General features: G+C 35.9%; 1 protein-coding gene across 19 annotated transcripts; it reads left to right on the plus strand.

Annotated features, from left to right (window-relative positions):
* Window positions 1-6,651: 6,651 nt before the first annotated feature.
* LOC18431938 (phosphopantothenoylcysteine decarboxylase HAL3a) lies at window positions 6,652-24,900 on the plus strand. Of its 19 annotated transcripts, none has more exons than XM_088868334.1 (5): window positions 6,652-6,885; window positions 8,227-8,872; window positions 11,965-12,031; window positions 21,937-22,287; window positions 24,375-24,900. In XM_088868334.1, the coding sequence occupies exons 4-5, from the start codon at window positions 21,967-21,969 to the stop codon at window positions 24,660-24,662; spliced, it is 609 nt and encodes a 202-aa protein (XP_088724460.1). In that variant the 5' UTR covers window positions 6,652-6,885; window positions 8,227-8,872; window positions 11,965-12,031; window positions 21,937-21,966; the 3' UTR covers window positions 24,663-24,900. The 19 variants fall into 19 exon arrangements, with proteins under 19 accessions (XP_088724460.1, XP_088724457.1, XP_088724459.1 ...); XM_088868331.1 differs by having other exon boundaries at window positions 8,352-8,872; window positions 11,958-12,031; XM_088868333.1 differs by having other exon boundaries at window positions 8,352-8,872; window positions 21,921-22,287.
* Window positions 24,901-26,624: the final 1,724 nt, after the last annotated feature.

The following is a 26,624-nucleotide window of genomic DNA, read 5'->3' on the forward strand; positions in this document are numbered from 1 at the left end:
AGAATTAATCCAAGGAAATAAGACAGTAGCACAGTACGAGGCCAAGTTTACTGAATTGGCCAGGTTTGCACCGCATATGATTAATAATGAGGCAAGAAAGGTGAAGAAATTTGAAAGGGGTCTCAGGCCAGCTATTAGAAGCAGAATATCAGTCTTGAAATTAAGAACTTATGCTGAAATAGTGGATCGTGCCCAAATTGTCGAAAAAGATTTTGAAGATTACCAAAAGACGAAAAATCAGAACAGTCATGTTAGACCTACATCATCTAATCGACAACAGTTTGAAAGGCCAAACAAGAAGCCAAGGCCCTCGCCATTTCAAAACCCAATAGAACCATGTAGAAAATGTGGGAAAAATCATGGATCAAGCCCTTGTTATTGGAATACCGGAGCCTGTTTTAAATGTGGAAAATTGGGACACCAGATTAAACAATGTCCTAGCTTACAGACACAACAGCTTCCAAAGCAGGGAGAGATAGCTCCGAAGCCTCAGATGAAGGGAAGAGTATTTGCGATTACCGAGCAAGACGCTCAGGTCTCAAAATCAGTGATCCAAGGTACTCTTACTATCTTTCAAAAAGTAGCTCATGTTTTGATTGATCCTGGATCTACTCATTCATTTGTGTCACAACACTTTGCATGCCACTTAAAGGTAGAACCAGAACAATTAGAATACATTCTAGAGGTAGCCACACCGATGGGAGATTCAATTAACACCAATATAATGTACAAATCATGTGTAATAAAGATAGAAGAAAATGAACTGTTGGTTGATTTAATACTCCTAAAAATTCAAGATTTTGATATAATCTTAGGCATGGATTGGCTTTTTGCATACCATGCAAGTATTGATTGTTATAAGAAAATTGTTACCTTTAGTATTCCGAATCAACAAGTATTTTACTTCAATGGTGTCAAAGAAGACTCCCCATCATATTTAATCTTTTGTATTCGAGCTAATCGCCTCATTCGAAAAGGGTGTCAAGGCTTTCTTGCCTATATCAAAGAAGATAGGAAGGAAGAAATAAATTTGGATACCACTCCGGTTATCTGAGAATTTCCCGACTTTTTCCTGAAGAATTGCCAGGATTACCGCCTGACAGGGAAATTGAATTCTCCATTGAATTATTGCCAGGAGTAGCACCAATTTATAAGGCACCTTACAGAATGGCTCCTGCAGAACTTAAAGAACTGAAACAACAATTGGAAGAATTATTAAATAAAGGTTTTATCAGGCCCAGCGTGTCACCTTGGGGTGCTCCAGTACTGTTTGTCAAAAAGAGAGATGGGACTATGAGATTGTGTATTGATTATAGACAGTTGAACCAAGTGACAGTGAAAAATAAGTATCCATTACCTAGAATTGATGATTTATTTGATCAATTACAAGGATCACAAGTGTTTTCAAAAATTGATCTTAGATCTGGATACCATCAGCTTAAGATTAAAAGTGAAGATGTACTCAAGACAGCTTTCAGAACAAGGTATGGCCATTATGAATTTTTAGTCATGCCTTTTGGATTAACCAATGCACTAGCTGCATTTATGGATTTAATGAATCGGATCTTTAAGCCCTTTTTGGATAAATTTATTGTGGTATTCATCGATGATATTTTAATTTATTCCAAGAATCAAAAAGAACATGAGCAGCATGTAAGAATGGTATTGCAAATATTAAGAGAGAAGAAATTGTATGCCAAACTTAGTAAATGTGAATTTTGGCTTGAACAAGTAACATTTTTAGGACATGTCATATCAAAGGAAGGTCTATCAGTTGATCCTTCAAAGGTTAAAGCCGTTGTTAATTGGAAACAACCAAGTAATGTGACTGAAGTTCGAAGCTTTTTGGGATTGGCAGGATATTACAGAAAATTTGTAGAAGGATTTTCTCGAATCGCAATCCCATTGACTCGATTGACACAGAAAAATGTCAAATTTGAGTGGACAAGTGAATGTGAGGAGAGTTTTTAAGAACTAAAAGTTCGATTAACTTCAGCACCTATTTTAACTATTCATGAGGGGAGTGGGGGATTTGTGATTTATAGTGATGCTTCACATAAAGGTTTGGGCTGTGTAATAATGCAATATGGGAAAGTAGTGGCATATGCATCCAGACAGTTGAAAGAATATGAGAAAAAATATCCAATTCATGATTTAGAGCTAGCTGCAATAGTATTCGCTTTGAAAATATGGAGGCATTATCTATATGGTGAGCAATTCGTAATATACACGGATCATAAGAGTTTGAAATACCTTTTCTCTCAGAAGGATTTAAATATGCGGCAGATAAGATGGATGGATTTCTTAAAAGATTATGATTGTACAATCCATTATCATTCAGGAAAAGCTAACGTTGTGGCCGACGCTCTAAGTAGAAAATCTACGGGAGTCTTAGCTCATCTAATGATCAAAGAAATGCGATTGTTAGAAGAAATAGTGGATTGGCATCCAACTCCGTCCATTAATGGTGTGGTAAGTATGATTGCCAATATTAAGGCGGAACCCCAACTAATCCAACAGATTAGATTGGCACAAAAGAAAGACCCTCAGCTTATAACAATTATAGAAGAGGTGAAGCAAGGAAAGAGAGATGAATTCTCTATATGTAGTGAGGATTTGCTAAGATTCAAAAGTCGGGTTTGTGTCCCGAATGATGAGAGTGTCAAGAAAGCTATCTTAGAAGAAGCACATCATTCTCGTTATACGATACATCCCGGAAGTATTAAAATGTATCAGGACCTGAAGAAAACCTTTTGGTGGAATAATATGAAAAAAGAGGTAGCACTATTTGTGTCTAAATGCCTAACATGCCAGCAAGTAAAAGCTGAACATCAAAGGCCCGCTGGGTTGTTGCAGCCTTTACCGGTGCCAAAATGGAAATGGGAGCACATCTCTATGGATTTTGTCTCTGGCTTGCCTAGAACAAATTCAGGACATGATAACATTTGGGTCATTGTGGACCGGTTAACCAAAGCTGCCCACTTTCTACCGATTCGCACGGCGTACACTTTGGATCGACTGGCTCAGCTGTATATTAAGGAAATAGTGCGGTTGCATGGAGTTCCTGTCAGTAATGTATCGGACAGGGATACTCGGTTTACTTCTAAATTTTGGATTAGACTACAGTCAGCCATGGGGACGAGACTCGCCTTTAGTACTGCCTTTCACCCCCAAACTGATGGACAATCGGAGAGGACCATCCAAACCTTGGAAGATATGCTGAGGGCTTGTGTTATTGACCTTACAGGAAGCTGCGATGACCATTTACCTCTGATTGAGTTTGCTTATAATAATAGCTTCCAAGCCAGTATTCAGATGGCACCATATGAAGCCCTGTATGGAAGGAAATGCAGGTCACCCATATGTTGGGACGAGGTTGGTGAAAGAAAGCTTTTGGGGCCCGAAATTGTCCAGATAACCACAGATAAGATAGCATTAATTCGTGAAAGGCTCAGGATAGCTCAATGTCGGCAAAAGAGTTATGCCGATAACCGAAGGAGAAATCTTGAATTTGAGGAAAGTGATCGAGTTTTCCTAAAAATCTCACCAATAAAGGGCATATTGAGATTCGGCAAGAAAGGAAAGTTGAGCCCACGTTACATCGGACCATTTGAAATTCTGGAAAGAATCGGAGGTGTCGCTTATAGACTTGCCTTACCACCCGAATTGGCAAATGTCCATAATGTCTTTCATGTATCTTCACTACGAAAATATCAGCCCGACCCGTCCCATATCTTAAAATATGAACCTTTACCGATCAGAAAGGACCTATCCTTCATTGAGCAGCCAATTTTGATACTGGATAGAAGGGTGCAAGTGTTGCGTAACAAGGAGATTCATTTAGTTCGTGTATTATAGCAGTACCATTCAAGAGAAGAGTCGACTTGGGAACGAGAAGACGAAATCAGAAAAAAATACCCCTATCTTTTTTAGTAATCAGGTACACAAATTTAGAGGACTAAATTTCTTTAAGGAGGGAAGAATGTAACAATCCTAAAATTTTTAAAAAAAAAAGAGAAAAAAAAAGAAGGGGGAAATGATGCTTTTAATAGGTGATGGTCTGATTGAGTATGATGGTCCTTGGGGACCATCACTATTTTTAAAACTTTTACTTTGGTTTAACTTTTGCTTTGCCTGCTTTTGCCTCCTGCTGCTTACAGCTGGCAACGTCCTTTAGCGGACGTGGTTTTCGTACGATAAAAGCAGACTTTTAACGCGACACCTCAGGTATGAGATAGAGCATAATAAAATAATATAATAATACGTTATAAGAATTTAAATAGGGGATGTGAGTACTCCCACCCTAAAACAAAATTTTGAGATCTCTCTCTCTGGTCGAAACACAATAAACTTCTCTCTCAAACCGAATTTTTTTATCGGAAGCTCCCTCTCAAATAACTGTGGGTAAGTGACATCGTCTTTCTGAAAAATAGTCTGTTTTTAATAAATAGTGATATTTCCGTCCAGGATCTTTATTTTATAAGTTTTGTGTGTAAGGGATCCCATTGTCTCGAAAAATAATCCATTCTTTTTAAAAATGAAATGAAATAATTATTTCTGCTTATTATCATGAATTTTAGGCGCGATAAATTTTATGCGCACGTGACCCCATTATCTTGAAAAATAATCTTTTTAATAAAAATTGTGATATTTTATCTATGTTAGAAATTTTGAATGCTGTAAATTAGAAAAATAAATTTATTTATTCTTCTTGTCTATTGTTAGAAATAAATGTGATATTTCTGCTTTTAGTAAAATTGTGATATTTCTTTCTACTGTTTTGAATATTTAGACATTGTAAAATTCATGTGCAAATGACTGCCTTATTATTTAAAAATTGACATTTTTGCAATTGATTATAGTATTGTTGTGAAATGTTTATATGTGAATTGATATTCCATAAATTGTGATAATTCCGTATTCTTGAATTTTTATAAGAGTTTTTCTATACATATTAAATTGGCAATTATGCTAGAATGCCTTTACAAACTGCTACCTTTCTAAATTGAGGCCAAAATATTTGATTGGTTATTTTTGAAATATTATAGAGAGTGACTGTTATTAATGGTTTAAGTGAAATTCATATTAATGGTTTCAGTGATATGTTGAGTACATGATATTGCTGCTTTTGAATGTTTAAAGAGATTTAGAAATAATTTAAGTATGCAAGTGGACTCATCCGGTTCGTCGGTGAGGTATAAGTGGACCTATCTGGGACGCCGGAAGGGATTAAGTGGACTCATCCGATACGCCGGTGAGGTATAAGTGGACCTGCAGGGATTAAGTGGACCTATCTAGGACGGCAATAGGGATTAAGTGGACCCATCATGACGCTGATGGGGTATATATGTGATCTACTTGGGACGCCAGTAGGGTATTTTGTGAAATCCTTTGAATTATGTACTGCCGTTAAAAGTGTTATAAGCATTTCAATTACTCGGATTATACTTAAATTATGCATTTATTGAAAGTGAAACTGTTGATGCATTTCTGTTAATAGATCTCATTTTGGAAAATATGATATCTTTCAATCATGATTATTTTTAGGATTATGATGATCACTTACTGAGTAGCCAAACTCATCAAACTATGGTAAACATTTTTTCAGGATAACTACGGATTCATTTTGAGTGCTAGTTAAGATCAACCTTGGAAGATACTGTTGTTGTGCTAGCTTTCTTTATTTACTATGTAAGACCTCGCCACTGTAAATTTGTCCTATCAATAGATGTATATATGTTTTGTCTGTCACATCTCAGGAATAATAGTATTGTAAATTCTTGGGGTGTGACATTATAATTGTTATTTGAATTTTTTTAAATATCTGGATATTTTATTTATAAATTTTGGATTTGTAAAAACAAAGACATTGATGTTACATTGATTTAATTATTTAAATATGATTTTATGAAACCTAAAAATCGTAACATTATTTTAATATTTTTGTCTTACATGAAAGGGCCAATAATATAAATGGGTCCGTCATGACAATTTGGATGGGCCCACTATATGCCATCTAGGGTGGCACCCCCCATCTTGAGGGCTTTCAAATTTTGGAGAGCTCAAGCTCAGGGTTAAATAATTTGTGTTTTGGAAAACTTATGCTTTGAGAAAAATTTGAATCAAATTTTAGTATGTATGAGAAAGCTTGAGCACTAAATAAAAGTATAATATTATCAAATATTATTTGAATTAATTTATAAGAAAGTGTTTTAAGAAGTGAGGAATAATAGTTATAGTATTTTCTATATGATCTTGATGGTTTATCTATACAATAAATCTCACTATATAAGATACCTAAGATCAATGATGTATATTCAATATCACGTGAAGAGACGAGTCCTAAAAAAACCTTATAAAACCCTATAACAATTTGATACACTTTTAAAAGCGAAAACCCTACCCAATATTATACACACCTAAATCCTATCTCTCATAGGGGCACGCCTCACTCTTAACAGCCTTGTTTAATAACAGGAAGAAGTTGAGAACTTTTTCGTGTTTGATAAAAACTTATTTCGTGTTTGATAAAAAAAAAAAAAGGAACTTCATATCAAAACTTCACGACACTGTTCATCTTCCCATGTCGCGTTAGAATTGAAAGTTCCTGCCTCCCCTTTGATAACCCTAGCGTCTTTGCTGTTCTTCGCCGCTGAGCACCCATCTCTTCGCCGCTGTTCATCTTCCCATGTCGCGTTAGAATTGGAAGTTCGTAACTGCCTCCCCTTTGATAACCCTAGCGTCTTTGCTCTTCTTCGCCGCTGAGCACCCATCTCTTCGCCGCTGATCACCGCTCTTTCCGCAGCTTCCCATCTTCGCCGCTGAGCACCCCTCTCTTCTATTCTTCGAGTTCAGTCGCTGATCTTGAGGTCCGCTGATATTGAGGTATGCTATTGACTCTGATTTTCGTAAAATCTTTCTCTCTATCTCTTATTTGAGCTCTGATCCTTGATTTACGAATACATTAAAACTGCTTGGGGTTTTCGATTAGGGTTGCTTGATCTTGGAGCTCTGATCAGAGTACGAATACATTAAAGCTTCTTTGAGCTCTGATCCAAGCTAGATCTAAACATAGAAACCAAAACTGCTTGGGGTGTTTGATTAGGGTTGCTTGAGGGGTCTTTGACACAATGTTGCATCGATCACGAAGATCTGGGGATTGGCCTCAAAATTTTGGGATCGTTTCTTTTTTTAAATTTAAATTCATGGGTTTTATGTATTTTGTATTAAATCAAATATAATTGATCTGTAATTTATTTTGTATGCTTTTGTGCTTTTATGATTTTTCTTTTTTCTATTTTTGAAATTTCTTTTTTCAGATTTCTGATATATTTCAAGCCAACCCCTATTCCATGTTTTATATATTTTATTGTTATGTTGTTTCTATTTTCTGGATTTTTATCATTTTTATTTTATTTTTCATGTTTTTGGCCTAATTTTTATTGATCCGAGATGACTTGGATGAGTCCCAGTTTAGTCTTCCCAAGTATCTCAGCTTGCGTAGATGCTGACTTACTGAGTGCCTTGCCCTGACTGTGTTTTAGGTTCTGATCAAGATGTTGATTGTTGAATGAGCATTCCTATTGCATTATGATATATGATGCGTTTTTGCTACACTAATATGGTCTCAAATTCACCTGAAAAATGGATTTGCTGTCCAGCATTTATTGGAATGCATCATATATAAAATGGACTGAGACTAACTGCAGTTCCTGTGCTGTGTTCTGGATTTAGTTGATGCAGAAGATTTATGAATGTGTTTCAATTCGTTTGGTATACTGCTATCGGTGGTTTGCTTTTTCACTTCATACTGAAACGAAAGTTTCAATGAGTTCTCATCTTTCTGGTTAGTGCATTCCATTTTGAACAATTCAAAATGTTGTTGGCCTATTGCCTCCTCTGGTGTCTGTCTGGGCATCCTTTATGCCTGTAAAAATTAGGTTTGTGTAAGCAAGAATGATCATTAAGATGCTTGTCTTCCTTTTTCTTTTCTATCTTTAGTTTCTTTGTGGCTATCCCGAAGTTGGGGTGTAGGTGGTGGACTCAAACCAACAGCCTTTCATTACTTGTACTTTTTGTGCAAATTTTGAGTGCTTGATTCGATAGAAATATGGGTTGAGGGGTGGCCGCTAAAGAGTAAAAACAAATTTTCTGTTTTCTTTTCTTCATTTGCTTTTTGGTTGATAATACATTCTGCCTAACCTAGATGTTTTGTTTGAGTTTCAGCTCTGATGCTTGAGTCTCACTTTAACTCTAATACAAGAAAAATTAGAAAGTAGACATCACCTTTGTGTAGTTGGCAGGAGGTTATCAAACACAGAAGCCAATAACTTCTTAACTTCACTTCCCAGGGATATTATCAAGCACAGAAACCCGAAACTTCTTCAGGAACTACTAATGTATCGTTCTTCAGGAACTTTCAATTTACAGTTAATGAACTTGCTTCCAGTTATCAAACAGATGCGTATTTGATAAGAAGTTGCTTCTTGGAAGTTAGAACTTACGCATTACTGTTCATCTTATAAAAAGCAGTAAGTTAAATAAAAAACTTACATATCACTGTTCATGTTAAAAAAGTTCCAACTAAAAAGTCGGAACTTGAAAAGGGAAGGGAAGTTTTGATATCTATATAAAAAAGATCCGACTAAAAGGTCAGAAATTTGAGAAAGGAAGTTTATATCAAAACTGCCCCCGATAAAATTGTGCCCTAGGTTTTACTCAGCCGCTCGGCCACCCCTCTCTTCGCAATTAGCCGCTCAGCAAAACAGCAGCTCCATTGCGAAAGTTTTCTCTCGCTCTCTCTTCCCAGTAAAGGCAGCCGCTCACCCAGTACTATTCGCGGCCTTGCAACCTCAACAAGTACCTCCAATCAGTGAGTTCTTTGTTGATTTTGCATTTTTTTCTTCTTTTTTCTTACTAATTTCGGATTTCTTTATTTGTAAAATTGTTCTTAGGTTTTTTTTTTGGAGGAAACCCTATAAAAACATTTCTAGGGTTAAATCTACTTATTTTTTGTATAATTTCCTATGTTGAATGTAGTATTAAATTGGTTTAATAGTTTTCTATGTTGTAAATCGAGTTCTAAGGCAATGCAAAAGCTTTATTTCGTGATTTTTCTATGTTGTAAATCTAGATCCAGGGTTAACTGATTGTTTTGAGTGCTTGACATCTAGTTCCCTGACAATCTATCTGTATTAGAGTGCTTGTTGGTCGTTTTCATAATAAGATATTAGAGAGCTTGTTGGTGGTCTGCATGATAAGAATATGGATGCACAATCATTTGATAGTTTGAGTTCTTGTTGGAATCAGTATACTTCATTCCAGACTGCTGTAATTTTGATTAGCTTGATTCACCATGAGATTGCTACATTAGCATCACCCTAGTTCATGCAAACCTTAAAATTTGTAATATTTTTTTTATTATGGAAACAATCTCATAAAAAATTGAAAAATTGAATTAGAGCTCCAAGAATTCTCAACCATCAAACTCAATTTTGGACCAATGCAAAAGATTTAAATCTTTTGGAGCTCCAAATCGAATATTATTTAGAGGAGCCACTTCAAAAATAGTTTATTTGAAAAAGAGGATTAGAAAAAAAACAAGACTTGGTTCAGATTTTCAGATTGGCTTGGGGTAATCCATCAAAAAAGCAGTTTTGATTAGTTTGGGTAATTCATATTTTCCTGTATCTCTCTCCTCTACCTCTTCTTCTACTTGCTTGGTTCAAATCTCCACAAAAAACCATATTCTCTTCTCCTAAACTCATTCTCCAATTCAACTGCAGATTGTTTTGGTAATGGGGTAAGGCTGGATCTCCTTACTCTTCACCAATCTGAACCCTTTATGGACTTTGAGCACCACCACTCTGATCCTTCACTCCCAAACCTATCAGACTATGAGACCACCATTCTCAACTTCTTTGAGTTCTGTGATACCAAGCACAGGGCCTATTGTCCATGCCATGACAACAAGAGAGAGAAGAAATTTGACACCCATATGCTATTTTTCAGAGACTATTCGCATCAAATGAGTATTATTGGTTTTAGTTTTTAGGACTTATGTCAAGAAACTTTAGTTTCTGGGAATGGTCATAGTCAAATTTGGAAATTGGAAGGTGGTTTCAGGTTCATAATGAATGAGGATTTGGTTTCAGTACTCTTATTGAACACTGATTTCCGAAGTGATCAGCTTTAATTTCATGGCTAATTAAAATGTTGTTTGTCTGTTTTCTATATTTCTGTTTAACTAATCCATGTCACATCCTTATTTGAGAAATTGCTCGGATGTCGTTTGGATGACAATTCAATTTATCCATTAACCTTTTCAATGCCTTTAGAAAATTATTACTGAGTTATTGAGAAGGTTTTCTTCATTATGCTGCAAATTGTGGCAATACTCTATCATGAATATTAGCATCCTATCCTTATATACTATAAAGATCTTCAGCTGTATTTGGTTTGAAAGAAACAATAAGATTGGCCGCAATGATTATGATGGCATCACATAGTTAGCATGATTTAGTCATTGAGGGGAAGGTGAAGTTATTAGGTGAGATGTTTTCATGCAACATGTGGGTGTAGAGAGAGAGCATTAGCTGGGGATGGACTTGATGACAATATTCTGAGTATGACATTTCATATGGGATGGCTCATAATGGAAGACATTGCTTTAACTGCAGATGAGACCTTGGGTCTTTTCTTATATGAGATATTTCTTTCTTCTGATAGTTATCTATTTCTATGCTCTCTAGTCTATTCATTGCCCATTTAGCTCCTTACTGATTGTGTATACCTGCCATATTCTATTCACCTTTTGCTTGGGTTTTTATGAATGTGAATTTGAATTATCGACAACTTGAACTTAGAGAAACCTATGCTTGAAGAATAGGCCCTTACTGATCATCTAGCTTTCTTTTATAGGATTTGATTAGATTTCTGTTATTATGCTCTCTTTTGTTATGCTTTATTTATGGTTCAATAGTACAGGGTGGTTATGTTTCTGGTTGAACATGTACATTTCCAACATTGTATTTTTTTGCATCCTTGGGAACCTTTTGTGTGCTAAATGATAAACAGTTCAGCATGTTGAATTGTGATCAATGCATATTCTTATTCTGATCTTTTATGTTGAATTCTATGATGGTTTTACTTTGTACGGTTTTGGCATATTCAACGCATTGAGTTTCCTTAAGCTCCATATGACAATCTTTTGTGTGGTTTCTCTTTAAAGTGTCTAGATGATATAGATATGCATTCTCGTCGTTGTAGAACTTGGTTACTGGATTGTACTTTGAGCTTCCAATGATTACTAAAATTCATTGTGGTACTTTGTTTTGGCTTTCTTTGCATTTTCTCTTTCTATGTTTGAGCTATAATGCCTTGTACTTTTTATTATTTATTTATGCTTAATATTTAGTGCCTTCTAGTTTAAAGAAATCAACCTAACGAGGCTTTATTATAACTGCTAAAGGGTACCATAACAATAGAGCCAGTGGAACCCTGTAGAGGAGGCCCATGAACTTCTTTAACTTCCTAGGAGGTTATCAAACATAGAAACCAGGAACTTCTTTAACTGCCCAGGAGGTTATCAAACACAAAAACCAGGAACTTCTTACAGTAACTTATATCTTCCCAGCAAGGAGGAACTTCCAATTTACAGTTCATGAACTTGCTTCCAGTTATCAAATAGGCCCTTAGAATATCTCTCTTTCTCTTGGAAAGTTTCTCTCTCTCCTTATGAGCTATGGGTGCCCCACTCTCTTGCTCTTGTGGTAAGTCTCTCATCTCTCCCATCTCTCATCTTGTGCTGGGGCTAAGGTTTAGGATGTAGTAAAAAAAAAGCTCTATTTTTCTCAATTAGGTTATCAAGGGAGTTCACCTGTGTTGGAGTTTTGTGATTGAAAAGGGGTTCATGTTCCATTGGTTTGGCTTGGCCTAAACTTGTTTTCTTGGTTGAGATTGAAGCTTGACCATTGATCCCGCATCATCAGAAGGTGGTGACTCGGTGTGGGGTATAAGAAGCCTTGTTGAGGTAATCTCTGACACTCTCTTTTGTTTCTTGCTTATTTACTTATTGTGTTCTTTATTCCCAAGCGTAGGTCGTGTCTTTTTCTTTGTTAATGAAAGAAAGGTTTTGAATGACATCAAGTTTTGAGATCCTAGATTTATTTTGATTTATTGTATAAAGGACTACTTGTGAGTGATCTAAGTCGTGAAAAAAGAAAGAAAAAGAATTGAAACAGAAGAAAAAAGAATATATACTCTGACTGGATCACAAGAGTCCTAGCAAATTTTGCAAGATCATTTGCCCAATCATTAGCCTCTCTATACACGTGACGGAATGAAATGGTCATCGACTTAGCTAAGTCCAAAATCTGAATCCAGATAGAATTTAACTCCAATGGCATCTTCTGTCCCTTAGTGCACGACTTTATTACATTCATAGAATCCCCTTCCATTATGCAACAATCTCACAAATTTCTACTTTTAAAAAGCTTCAGGCCGTGAAATAGAGATAAAATTTCTTCATGATTTGCAGTAGCAATACCAGTGGGCCCTGCATAAGTGAATATTGTTCCTCTCCAATCTCTCAAAACCCCTCCTATTCATGCTGGCTCAGGATTGCCTGCTGATTTCCCATCGAAGTTTAATTTGTACCCACCTTGAAGCGATGGAGCCCAAATACTTCGTGGCCTACTTTGCACCCAACCCATCCTGAACAAAATTGCTAAATTAAGCAAGACATCTACATTCAAAATTCTCCACCTTTCTTTTGAAATAGATATCCAGCACCACATTGTATGCTTTAACATGATTAGGCCCTCTATCAAACGGTAAAACATTACCTTCGAAGGTTTGTCTATTATGCTCCATCCGTAGTTCCCACATGACAGCTCCCCTTGCAATCTTCCACAGAGCCCGATCAACTTTGGGTAGATCTGCCTTGTACCTGACCCGGATCCGTTTGTTTTAAGTTTTTTTAGGGTTTTAGTTTTGGACCCGGTTTCTATGCGGCCAAGCCCACATATGTTGAAATGCGGGCCTCTTAATAAATATATTTTTGAGATGGATTTTTGGGCTTGATTTTTAAGGACATGTAATCTCTAACATTGAAATCATGAATATGAAAAAATAAGTAAATTTTAAAAACTAGAAATAATAATTCTAATAAGAAAACATTTGGACCGTAAGTTTCCATTGTTTTTAGATGGAACCCCTACTTGCATCCATCATCTTTAAGATGGATGCTTTACACTTTTTGGACTGCATATGCAGTCATGCGGTCCAGCCCGCATGAAACAGTTTTCCTTTAGTTTTACCCAACATCTCCCTCATCGTTTTACCCAAACCCGTCTCTCTCTCTCTTCCAACGGAGTGGTGCGGTATTGGCTTAGAATGCCTGAGAAAGAAGAGAAGATAGATACTCTAGAGAGAGACGGTAGTGAGAGGAGGAAGATAGATATTAGAGAGAGAAAGAGAGAACGGGTAGTGAGAGAGAGTAAAAATATTAGAGAGAGAAAGGGGTTTTATGAGTAAAAATCTTAGGGTTTCAGTCACATGGAGCCCCAAAATTCCAATACCGATCGTTGCAGCCCCTCTCCCCGAAACCCTAATCGCTTGTCATCTGCTTACCGCCGCCATAAGAGCCAGGTGAGCTTTCATCTTCTTTTCATTGTATTTTTATCTTCTCTTTTTGTTTTCCCTTTTTTGATACCCTTTGTCACTGCTAATAAAAACCGTAATATGTTCCATTTGAACATTCCTCATCAAGCCAAGCTACTTCTTTCACTTTAGTGCGACCTGTGTGCTGATCTCGTCCCAGTTATTCACATAAATTGTATCTTTGCAGTCTTCAAGTGTCTGTTTCAATATTAGTATTATGCATCTTAATGTATCTGTCTCTGTGCTAGATAAATCCGTTGGATTGGTGTAAAGTAATAAAATGCATAATCAATGACATGCATTATCAAGAATAAATCATTTCCCTAAATTGTTGCTTGTTTGTTGAAGTTTATAATTGATTAAAAGTTTCTATTTATTTTCCAATTTTTCTTTTTCCTTTTCTGGACCTTGGATGCCAGGTATTCTTTTCTGTAAATATGCCTATCTTGGCATGCGGTTTTGCTGGTTCTGTAATTTATTTTATGCTAGACTTCCTGAATGCAAGAATATTTTAGTGGGTGGTTATTAGCTCATTGTCTAGTTTGTAAAACATCATTGGCATAAACTATTACCAGGGCTCAGTTATGTGCAACGGCATGCTTCTCAATTTTTTCTTTTGACCTTATCTTTCTCATATTAATTCTAGAATCTTGCAAGAGAAGAAGATATAGATGTTAAGATTTCGGATATAATCTGAATCTGGCTTAGGAGAACATGGAAAGTTGATTTTATTCCGTCGCTTCTTGGTTAATTTTGAATGAACTTAGATTGTTTTGCTTTTTCTGAGATTCTAAACACACTATGCTTCTGTTTATGGAATTTCACTAGTCTTTAAATTTTTTTTCTAAATGAGAATTATCATTTAAGGGGTCAAATCCTTTTACAAAATCATTAAGGGGGTCAAAGCGCACCCAATTAGCTTAAGGGTTTACTCATTAGTTGTCATTTCACTATGGTACCTCTGTACATCTTCTTAAAATATCTAAAAAATTGCCTTTGTTTAGGATTGAGAAACTTGGACAAGCAGGTTCATTTTCAATAAATGTGTCTATCTAAGAGGCCCCAACCAAACGATGGGAGTACTCTTGCTTGTTCACGGTTGGTCAATTTACTGAAATGCTGTTAATTGTTCAGGGTTTTGAATCTTGAACAAGGGTGATTTGGACAATTTTTGATATATTTTTTAAATGTTTAAAAAATGGTTTGCACGACGCCTAGGCGCCCTGGACCAAAATACCGCACGCCCAGACCCAGGCGGCCTTATATGGGCGGATGTACCTGGGTGGGAGCCTAGGGACGTGGGCTTGTTTTTATTTTTTTTTTCTTTTTTATAAAGATACCTAAAAGGGAAAAAGGGGTAATTTTGACCCCCAAAAATGTTTAAATAGGTTATGGGGATTATTTTCAACCCCTAAAATTAAAAGAACAATTCCATAATCCTTAATGTCGTAGCTATACCTATTTTTGAGAATCAAAAGTATTTTTTGTGGTTTGAAGAAGCTTCCTAAACTTTTTCACTTATTATGGAATACGGAGAGTTGGAGACTATTACTAATACATATCCTATTAGACTTTTAAATTTTGTTTGGTTTGAATTTTGACATTTTGAACAAGTTTATTTTCAACGTGCGACATCTCATATGTTTGTATGTAAAAAAAAAAATTACAATAATACAATATTTTCAAATGCAATAAATTACAAAATTGACACAATTACACATACACACACACACACACACACATATATATATATATAGAACTTGTACTACAGGCCGCCCAAGGTTCTGGGCGCCCACCTAGGCGTTGGGCGCCAAGCCGGCCGCTTAGGGGCTGCCTATCGTTTTTTGAAATCTTGTTTTCTTTTTTGAAGAGGTACTAGAGTGCAATGAAAATAAAAAGTAATCCTTATAATGGTAATTGGGATTTTTTGACCCCTTGTTCACTTTGTAAAGTATTTTGACCCCTTAAATGATATTTTTCTTTTTTTAAATTATACTCATGCCCAACTTCAGTCCAAGTATCACAAGGTTTGTCAAAACTCATATCTGATGTGTTGGATTCCTTGAAAGACATGTCTAATGTTATTCTTTTGCGGTAATTAATCTTTAAGATTTGTTCAATGAGACCCCTGTTTCTATAAATTTCTTTGTTCTGTACCTCTATACTTCTTAGAGAGAACCCATGAGCATGAAATTTAAAAAACCATGCAATGCCTCTTCCTCCTCTTGTTTTGGTATTCTCTTTAAGTTTTTAAAATGCAAAACCCATGTAGTGGTAAGGTGGTTCTCCTACTCTAAAGAATAGTTTCAATTCTAAAACATTTGGGATTCCTTAATCTAAAATTTGATGAATACAATCTAAAATTTGATGAATACTGAATCGTAAATTCCTAATTTCAATATGGGATAGCTGGGCTTCGTATTTTGAGTCTCCACTTGGTTCTAGTTCATTGAAGTTTGAAACTAGTGCAGATGGAGTACCTTGTATCTCTTCATCCACATAAACTTCTTGTTGTTACAACCTAGTTTATCATTCAAATTGGACAATTAGGTGTTGGGTGTCATGTACAGTATCTTCTACCGTTTAATATTTGTCTCCCAAAGTACTCTAATATGGAAATTCCTTTGCATCATGTATGGCAATTCATAGGTGAACTGAACCGAGATTCTACTAGCATGGGATCAAAATTTCCTTATTGGCAGACTTTGCTGTCCCTCTTGCCCTCTTTAATAGTTCAAGAGTTCAGAACTTGAGCACCAACTTAATGCTACGTTGTGGGTATTTTGCATAATTAGCACTTTTAAGCATTATATATTGTATTAGTTGCATGTTTTGATCACATACATAATTTCTAATGGCGGTAGATTATATTGTCCCTTTTGGGCTTTTTAACAAGGCACGCATTATCTTGAGCTACCACTTAATACTTCTCTTAATACTTCCTATTCGCCCAAAAAGGACAGCCATGTTATTGTTGTGTTACATGAAGTAATATACTATACTCAAAGAATGCAAAATTAGAAGTGTTATATCATGATTCAATTTTCTTAATTCTTTATAAAGTTTTAATTCTTTATAATGTTAATTGTTTCATCATCAACCTCTGAGCCTTATCCCTTCGGCTGCACGAATCCTATTTCGTTCAGGATTCATAAAAAAATGTGGCAAAGTTTTACGCTGGCAAAGTTAACATTTCTCAGAAAAAAGTTTCATGCTGCCTGCACTACTTAACATAACCCTCATTTATCTGTGCTTGGGACTGGCATGACAGCTTGGGAGTAGCCATGGAGGAGTTTTATAAGTTTAATTACCTAATCAGAAAATAAGTTAAATGCTAAATTATCATAGAATGATTGGATATTCTTATATTTTTTAATAAAATATTGAATCTTTTAAAAATTCATTAATTACTAATAATATTATATGACTGCACTACTGCCGAAGGAACCCTAGTTAACCAAATGGAGCTTGGTCTGTAGCACTTATCATTTGATCCCTAGAATTTGGGATTGAGCTCCCAACGTAATGGGTCTAGATTCCTAAATTTTGGGGTGTACAGATGGCAATCCCAAACCTAGGGACCTTCTAGCCTTTCAAATCACTCGCTCCTGATTCGGTCCCACAGCCGGTCCCACTCCCGATCCCACTCCCGATCCCAGTACATGTTTTCTTTCGATGTGCTAGCATTGTGATGTGACTTAGGTGAAGAGCTAGGTCTGATTCTCATTACAAATGCGTAGCTGTTTTTAAATGCTCTACACAAAATTTTGAAAAAATAGATTAAATTTTATGAGACTGTTTGGTTCAGCGAGTTGACTTAGTTTTGGCATGAAGGCAAGGAATTTGAGCTTTTGAACACTCATATTAATAAAAAGGATTCTTTACATGACTTCTTATATGTTGAAGAACAAGGAAGATGAATCATATATACCTGTTAACTCCGAGAATATATCTCTTTTGACCTTTGTCTTATTTTTCATATTTTTCGCTAGAGTATTTTTCACTAGAGTATTTATATAAATATATAAACATGTTTTTCACTAGAGTAAAGGGGAGTTTCCATATTTTTCACTAGAGTATTTTTTGATAACTCACACAATAAGAAATCTGTTTCTCATAGATAATGGAGACATTGCTAGGCATTAAATCCAATATTTGTAAGTCCAAGTGAAGTGGATCCCAAAAACAATCTGAGAATTCAGAATTATCTCAACTATTAACGAAATTTGGAAGATATATTCACCCCATAAACTCACCAGGTAGCAAACAATCCATGTCCACCTTGTAATTTGAAAGGATTCCAAAGAGCACATTCCCCTACGACAAAACAATGTAGAGATCATTGATCCAAGCAAATTAAAAAGATGCCATTTAAAATGTGTTCTATTCGAAACATTCTTCATCAAGCCAAGCTACTCCTTTCACTCTAGCGCAGCCTTGGTACTGGTCTGGCTCATGCTTAGGCAAACTTGAGAAGGAACACCCATGACCACATGACTTCATGGTCATAAGAGCTTGCAATCTGTTAATATATGGCTATCAGCATCACTTGACAAGATGCACACATGCATATAAACACTAGGCTGTTTACCAAAAGGTGGTGAACATCAGGCCCTTAAATCCAGTGCAAATATGGGTTTGTCAACGGTATCTCCAGATCACCATAAGCGGTTCACAAAAGTATTGTGGTTGCAGTTTTGTGATCTTCAAAGTTCCACCCAAATCCTGATCTTATTTAAATTATTATTGGAGAGGTTGTAATGTGTGTTGGAAATTGGTTCGATCAAACTGATTGGTGCCGAGTTGCAGAAACCGTTCAATTGGGTGCTGTTCTCAACCGAAAACTAACACTGTCCTGGTGATTTCTTGGCATTTGTGGGCTTTGCCTGTTTCCATTTTGAAAAATGTTTTCTTGTCATTCTGGTGTTAGCAATTATGTGCCATTCATGAATGGAAGGAAAGATCTCCATGTTGTAACTGGGTGTAGATGATAAGCTTAGGTTCGTTTTCTTGACAAGAGACACTTCATGGAAGGAGAGCAGAACGATGATTCTTCAATAGAGAGCCCAAAAGGGTGTCTAGTCAAGCCATCACTATAAATTTTCATGAGCCAGTGAGCAAGGAGGCATGTACCATTAACTAGTTGGTTCATCTGTAAGGAAAACAAGGGAAAATGATGGGTTCAGAGTCTAGCTGAACAGCATTGATGTTATTTCTGTTATCCAGGGAGCAGGCGTGTTTACAGTTTGCATACCTTGTGCATATTTAGTTTGTTGCTTTTTAACAATATAAGAAAATATATTGGTATGCTAGCACTCTCAAATAAAACATTTAAGTGAGCCATTGTTGTTTTTCTATTAGTCCTCTTTTTGTATTCTATGACTGATGGTTATTCTTTATTTTATGAGTTTATTCTTTGTTTATTTTAACACCAAGATCAATATTGATAAATCTTTATTTATTTTAACGCCAAGATCAATATTGCATGTCCAGATTTTTCCTTGACAATTGTGATGTTATTTGCTTGTTTTCCTCAGGTTAGCTGGTTTCTACATGAATACAGTACATTTAGCTTGTTTATCTGTGCTTGATTTGTGTATTCTTTACCTATAATTCTCTTAATTTAGGGTTGATTACTAAATATCTTATAGTCATGAGAACATCCAAACTTGTATTCATTAGTAATAGTAGTTTAGTTCTATTGAAGCATTTATACATCTATTTGGTGATGGGTGCTGGATTAGTATTTGAATGCTTATCGCCGTTTTGGTGTAAATCGATATTTGATTTTTATTCTCTGGTCTTCTATATTCATAAAGGTGCTTTCCAAATGTATACATTGGTTGTTTTTGGGTGGAATTGATATGGCTGTGTTCCCCCTTTTAGGTACAAGTTGCAAAATGGGATGTGCTTTTAATATAATCTATGTGGAGCTAAAGGATGGGTTCATTTTCTCTCCATATATGTGTATTCATGTTTGTATGCACATATCCATATTTATTGGCATACAAGAGCGTGAAGTTTAATTTCATGGAACTTGACTCAACATGGATTGCAGTGGTAACCAAATGATATGGAATCTGTGAGGAATAAACTTATATGCACATAACATATTTGAGATTTTTTTTCGTCTCCCCCTTCAGAAAACTGCAATCCCAAACTGATTATTCAATCAGCTTGTAATAAAATCTGAGTCCGTATTTTTTGTGTTTATTTGGTGATTTTACAGATTTTTCGCAACAGCCCAATAGATCCGAGCTCAGTTACAAAAAAAATTGAGCTCAGTTACAAACTGATTATTCAAACCGGTTGTAATAAAATCTGAGTTCTTTTTTTTTTTTACATTGGTTGTTTTTGGGTGGCATTGATATGGCTGTGTTCCCCCTTTCAGGCACAAGTCCCAAAATGGGATGTGTCTTTTATATAATCTTTGTGGAGCTAGAGGATGGGTATATTTTCTCTCCATATATGTGTATTCATGTTTGTATGCATATATCCTTATTTATTGGCATCAATGTTTTAAAATGCGGGATGCGGCCCTGATGCGGTGGGGGGCCAATGTGGCGATGCGGCTCGATGCGGCCCGGATGAGGGTGCATCGCGATGATGCGGGCAATAAATGTAAAAAAGTTCTAAAAAGTTTTAAAAAATAAGTTAATGGATAGAAAAAAATATGAAGGTGATATATGTGATAGTAGGTATTTTGGTTTAATGATTAACTTCAAAACTATTAGTTGTCGGAGATTTTGTATCCAGTTATCCACCCATATAAGTATTTCCACAGAGCAAGCATATCACACAGTTTCTATCTTTGGGATTTTTTAGTTTAGCATATTTCCAAGCCGGATCCTTATTATTAGTAGATTGGGAAGAAGACATTGCCCCAAAAATATGTATAATAGTAATATTGTACAAGAATGAAACAAAATTTACCGACTCTGTGAAGTACTGTTCGATTTCTTTAGGACTTCTGAAACACCCGATTTTTTATCACAAATTCACCCTAACATCTCCAAATCAACAATCAAAGGCATCCAATGAACATCCAAGTATCAAACAAACAACCGCCAAATCAAAGATTTCAATGAAAAAAAAAAACCGCCTAAATTTTTTTTTACCTCGATTTGATGCAAAAAAAAGCCACTAAAGTGGCTGAAAATCTTCGTTTAGGGCCCCTAATACCCCCCAAACAGTTTCCCTAACATTTGGATGGTCAAAAGACCATTTTGCCCCTCCCCGAGGGCCAAAACAGAAAAAAATTCGGTGGACACTGTAGCAGTGGGATGCGGCCTATGCAGGATGCGGCTATGTTGAGGCCTGATGCGGCGCATATGCGGCCGCATCTGTGAAAAGCGCATATGAGCCTGTTTCTGATGCGGATGCGAGCACATCGCCAATGATGCGCCCGCATTTTAAAACACTGATTGGCATTTAAAGCGTGAAGTTTCATTTCATGGAACTTGACTCAACATGGATTGCAGTGGTAACCAAATGTTATGGAATCTGTGAGGAATAAACTTCATTCCACTCTATAAAATATATGCACATAACATATTTTGGCGCTTTTTTTTTTATTTATTTATTTTTATTTCAACCTTCAGAAAACTGGACTGGCTACAAACTAGTAATTCAACTGATTGGTCAGAGTTTTTTTGAATATGTTCACTCTAACTATTGGTCAGAGTTAGACTAGCATCCTTGCTGGTTTGACATTTGGTCTGATTTTAATATCATCGAGTGCTACTTTAATAAGAATAGGCAAAATAAATTTGAAAGGTTCCATATAATGTGATCCACACAGTCATCATATTCCCATGACCTCGAGGTTATTACCATCCCATCAATGGGTTGAATGGAATCATATTATATTTTTTAATTTTCCAATTTGAAATATTTGAAGATGGATGTGGTTACCTTGATTATTCTGACCTGTTTTGTTACTACTATATGTATTGTAAGCACTCTGCGAAAAAGACATAGTTGCACATGAAGAGAATATATTCCTGATAATATGCAATTATATGTACCAATGTGACATATGCAGCTGAAACATACATTCGACATGCCTAGACTAAGATAAATTTCTAGAATGGGATAGATGCTATTAGTTTGATGAGTATAAGAATCTATATTTCGATAGTGACGCATGTTGCCATTTTGGAATAAATAATCTCACTAAAAAATATTTGGTCCATGTGGTTGATGTGCTACTTTCAGCGCTCATTTTCTCTTAATCTATGGAAATAAGAACCATATAGTTTTTTCTTTTGACAGGTGACATTGTGAAGTCAGTGTAGAACTAACATGGAAGCAGAGACTCAGCAAAGTGGCGTGGAATCACGTAAACGGCGGATTCTCTTGGCCGCAAGTGGAAGCGTAGCTGCGATCAAATTTGCCAATCTTTGTCACTGTTTCTGTGATTGGGCTGAAGTCAGGGCAGTGGCTACTGAGAATGCTATGCACTTCATTGACACAGCACTGATTCCTAAGCATGTAACTCTCTATACAGATGAGAAGGAATGGCAAGCGTGGAAGAAGCTAGGGGACGAAGTGTGCCATATTGAACTTCGCAAGTGGGCAGATGCTATGGTGATTGCTCCATTGTCAGCAAACACACTTGGCAAGGTAAGTTGTTACTACTCTCTCTCTCGCTCTGTTCTTGATGCAGCCCTTTTTGACATGTTTTTCTGTTTGTTTGCCATTTAATGAAGAGCACTGAAGCTGATTTACTATCCCTTATTATAAAAATAAAGACAAAATGGCTATCATCTGTTTACGACTCCTGCTAAAAGGCTTCTTCTGCCATAATGAACAAGCTTCGAAAATGGGTCCACTTGTTAAATCCCTCTTGAACCTTGAAAGAAGCCATATGTAGTTCCTTCCATTAATTCCAAGTGCTAAACCGTACCTGTATATCCTTGGATGAGCCATAACCATAGTGGCTGGAACCTTGAAAGGAAGTCATGGACCCGATTTGGAACCTTGGTCCCATGATTTCAGCTAGGGATCTTGGATGGAATGCGGATTCCTATATTGTGATCCTCATTCCTAGTGGGTTTGAACTGCGGTTCTCAAGTGTGGATTCAGTGCATATGATGTTTACTCTATTCGGCACTGATTGAAGTTTGTGCTTGATGGTACTGTGAACCCACGCATCATTCGTGATTCCTTAAAACTTAGTACTGTGATTCCTTCCTATTGGAACTGCGCTTCCCTATGACAAGGATCCCTCCCTTGATAAGGGATTCTATTGACTACGATCCTAACCACAAGGAGCTTCTAGCAATCCATGGTTCCACGGACCCGAGGCAAGAACACACCTGCGCCTGACAACTATGGTGATAACTATTTCTCTGCCAAACCCCATACTCTTTTTCAGTACCTCTATACTCAATGCGATGACAATGCTTTAATCCTAATATTTAGACCTTAGTTTTTCCGCCACCATCTTTCTCTATAGCCTAGATCAAAGTTTCCTAGTTTCTTGGCCATTTAGAAGGACCTTGAAGATAACCTTTTTTGGTGAGTTACTTCGGCTACATAAAGTAATAGTTAAATCACTCTAGCGAAGTTAACCGTCTCAGCCCTTTCATCTTTAGTCTTTACCTTTTGTGGGGCTAGGGGATATAAAGTAATAGTTAATCATTTTAGCGAGTTTGAGTTAAACTAAAATTCTTTAATAAATACCTTCTCTCGAGGTCCGGTGATTTCAAGGCAGTGAGATCTTCTGCATGGGGGTGATTGAACCGTACAGAGTTTCAGATTGGGGATCCTTTTCAATAGAGCTGTAGACCTCTGAATGGGCTTTCCATGGAGTACCAATATGCCATGTTTCGCAAGACGAGCGAGGAGTTATGGCTGTTTGAAGGCACCTAAGTCATTATTGAGGTCTAGAGATTTGAAGGCAGTGAGATCTTCTGCATGGGGGTGATTGAAAATGTACAGAGTTTCGGATTGGGGGTATATTTCAACATCTACTTGAAATGCATGAAACCTGCAGTAAGCTACTCCTTTAGGGGTTCCAATGGTTCAGAGCGACTAGAGCTCTCCTTTTTCGTTTTTTTTCTCCTGCTATTGGCAGTGTTACAGGGCTTATTGTTCTTATCATTTGGTTGCTTTGATTGTCCATGTCTGATGTTATTGGTTTGATCATCAAAAGTTATGAGGTCAAAGTTTTGGCGGAAAGCCTGGACCGTTTAACTTGTCATTTAGAGCCACCAATTCTCAGTGCACAAACCAGTGGCCTGGTAATAATAATGTCCTGGCCCTAACCATGACAAATTCTTTCTGCTCTCTTTGGAAGTGAATGACTATAAAATTATGATACTGTATAATTCCTCCTGAGTGTTGCCATGCTTTGTTGTTTCTCTGAGCTATTGCTAGTGTTACCTTTATTTGAAAATACTTGAACCCATTTGTAGGCCTCTCCATTGGTAGAGAGTTCAACCATTCTTGAAGAACCCATGTGTGTTTTTGTGCATGTGTGAGAGAGAGAGAAGTCAGCTCAAGACGGTCTGTTTCAGTGCAATATGCCCTATGAGTGTACCCATTCGATCTCGGAATTCTGAGCTGGCCATTATTCCATTGTTAAAACTTGTTAATCATTTCCATTTTATATTATTTTAGCTTATCAATTTGGTGTTATTTGAGAAGTTTATCCACAAAAGGGACCAAAACATGTTTTCAATCTGGGAATTCGTGTCGCACTCTAGATTTCAATGGGACTCTGTGACAACTTGCTGACTTGTGTGGTGAGAGCATGGGACTACGATACGAAGCCTCTCTTTGTGGCTCCTGCCATGAACACTTTAATGTGGAGCAACTCTTTCACTAAAGACCAGATCAACTCAATAACTAACCTTGGAGTCAAGGTTATCGAGCCTGTTTCGAAGAGACTGGCCTGTGGGGATCAAGGGAAAGGCGCAATGGCTGAGCCTTGCGATATCAATAACGAGGTGCATCTCGCCCTTGATGCTCAAGCTCTCAATGTCACTGGTTAGGCTTCCCTTTGGAGACATACTTCAATGTGCTCTATGCCATGGTGACAATTTTGGCTACTCTCTCTCTTTCTCTCTTTTGGCTAGTTCAGTAGTTGGAATCGCTCTCTCTCTCTCTAATTGTGACAATTCTGACTATATGAGACTCTCTCTCTATGTGGATAGTATTATTTTCACTTTTCTGAACTTGTGTACAAATGTCTCATTCTTTATTACTGTAACGTTTTTTATCTTTTTTCAAGAAGCTCGTGGTCCAGTGATGTGGTATTTTTTTTTGGCCGGCCATTTTTGCATTTAGCTGCGGCAACAGGTGAAGAAAGAAAAAAGAAAAAAGAAAAAAGAAAAAAGAACAAAGAACAAAGAACAAAGAACAAAGAATAAAGAAAAAAGAAAAAAGAAAAAAGAAAAAAGAAAAAAGAAAAAGAAAAAGAAAAAAGAAAAGAAAATAAATAATATATATATATATATATATATATATATATATATATATATATATATATATATATATATATATATATATATATATATATAGGGCAATGATTTCATGCCACCGTTTAGTAATGTGATGCAATAACTTTAAAACCAATCTTATGTCTATTTGTTTGATTCAAAATTTGAAATATATGTTTTTTTCATTTTAATGAACAATAAAATAAAATAAAATAAAATAAAATAAAATAAATTGAAAACACTTTTAAGAAAGTATTTTTTGAGCTCAATTAACATAAGCCGTTCATTTGGTGAGATGTTTAGATCTAGGTTTTAAAAGGATTTTTTCATTTTTAATTTTTTTTGAATGGCTTTATTATCATTAGATGAACAATGTTAAAAAAAAAAAAATGATTTTGAGTTTATAAAGGTTAAGACATTGAAATTCACAAAATAAATGGTCTAGATTCGTTTTTGGAGGGGATTCATTTTGATTATATCTAGGATTCAAATTGAACTTCTTTCTTGGGTATTGATTATTGAGATGAAGTGAGTGCCTGCAAAATTTGGGGTCCTACAAATACCACAAACATGGTTTGCTAGAAGTGTGCAATGGTTGCATTGGATCATTGCTTGTATATGTATATAGAAACAAGTTTATGTAAGGTTGCAACCTTAAAATGTAGAAATAGATGCACCTCAAAAATCCATAAGAAAAGGTTGTTTTAATGTTGTAGAACCCTATAATTGATTATCTTGACATCGAGATGTATGAATATAGAAAAAAAAAGATTTGGTCCCAGAAATAGTGCATCTTGCAACATATTATCTAGACTGTTCATTTTCAAAATTTTCAAATGTTTATAAATCTACTCGATTTTAGAATTGAAATATGAAATTATATTTTCAAATAATCTTAATGATATGGGTGTGGTTTGTATAGAGCTTAGGATCTAAACAATTAAATTAGAGTCTACCTTTAGAGAGTATCGAGAAATGTGGTTTAACACTGAAAATCTTTGTGATAGCCTTAAAATATATTTTGATATTTATTTATAAAGTTTAAAGCTTAAGAAATGGTGCAGATTGACAGATCTATGAAAACTTGAAAATCTTGAAAATTGACGGTAAAAAAATGCATTACAAAATACATTATTTCCAAAACTTGGAATCAATTTTTTTCTCATGTCCATGCATTTTGATGTCGAGATGATCAATGTGAGTACTTTTGGGCATCAAAACAATCTCGTTTAGTGAAATTTTTGACGTAGGCTCGAATGTGATATTTTAGAGCCTCGACTCTCTCTCCCCCCCCTCTCTCTCTCTCTCTCTATATATATATATATATATATATATATATATATATATATATATATATATATATATATATATATATATATATATATATATATATATATGAGTAACGATCCTATGAAACCCTTCCACACCTATATGTGTAGGACCTCAAAGGATCACCATTTAAATTTGACACAATCTCTAGAAAAGTCAAGTTTTACATCCATATCATAACTTTTT

This window comes from Amborella trichopoda, chromosome 5 (genome assembly GCF_054954075.1).
Source record: "Amborella trichopoda isolate Santa Cruz 75 chromosome 5, AtrichopodaSantaCruz75HAP2 v2.0, whole genome shotgun sequence".
NCBI classification, from domain to species: Eukaryota; Viridiplantae; Streptophyta; class Magnoliopsida; order Amborellales; family Amborellaceae; genus Amborella; species Amborella trichopoda.

Coding starts and splice junctions, on each gene's coding strand:
- LOC18431938 (XM_088868330.1), top strand. CDS start 21,967: ATGGAAGCAGAGACTCAGCAAAGTGGCGTGGAATCACGTAAACGGCGG. Junction 22,288..24,374: donor CAGCAAACACACTTGGCAAG/GTAAGTTGTTAC, acceptor GTCGCACTCTAG/ATTTCAATGGGACTCTGTGA.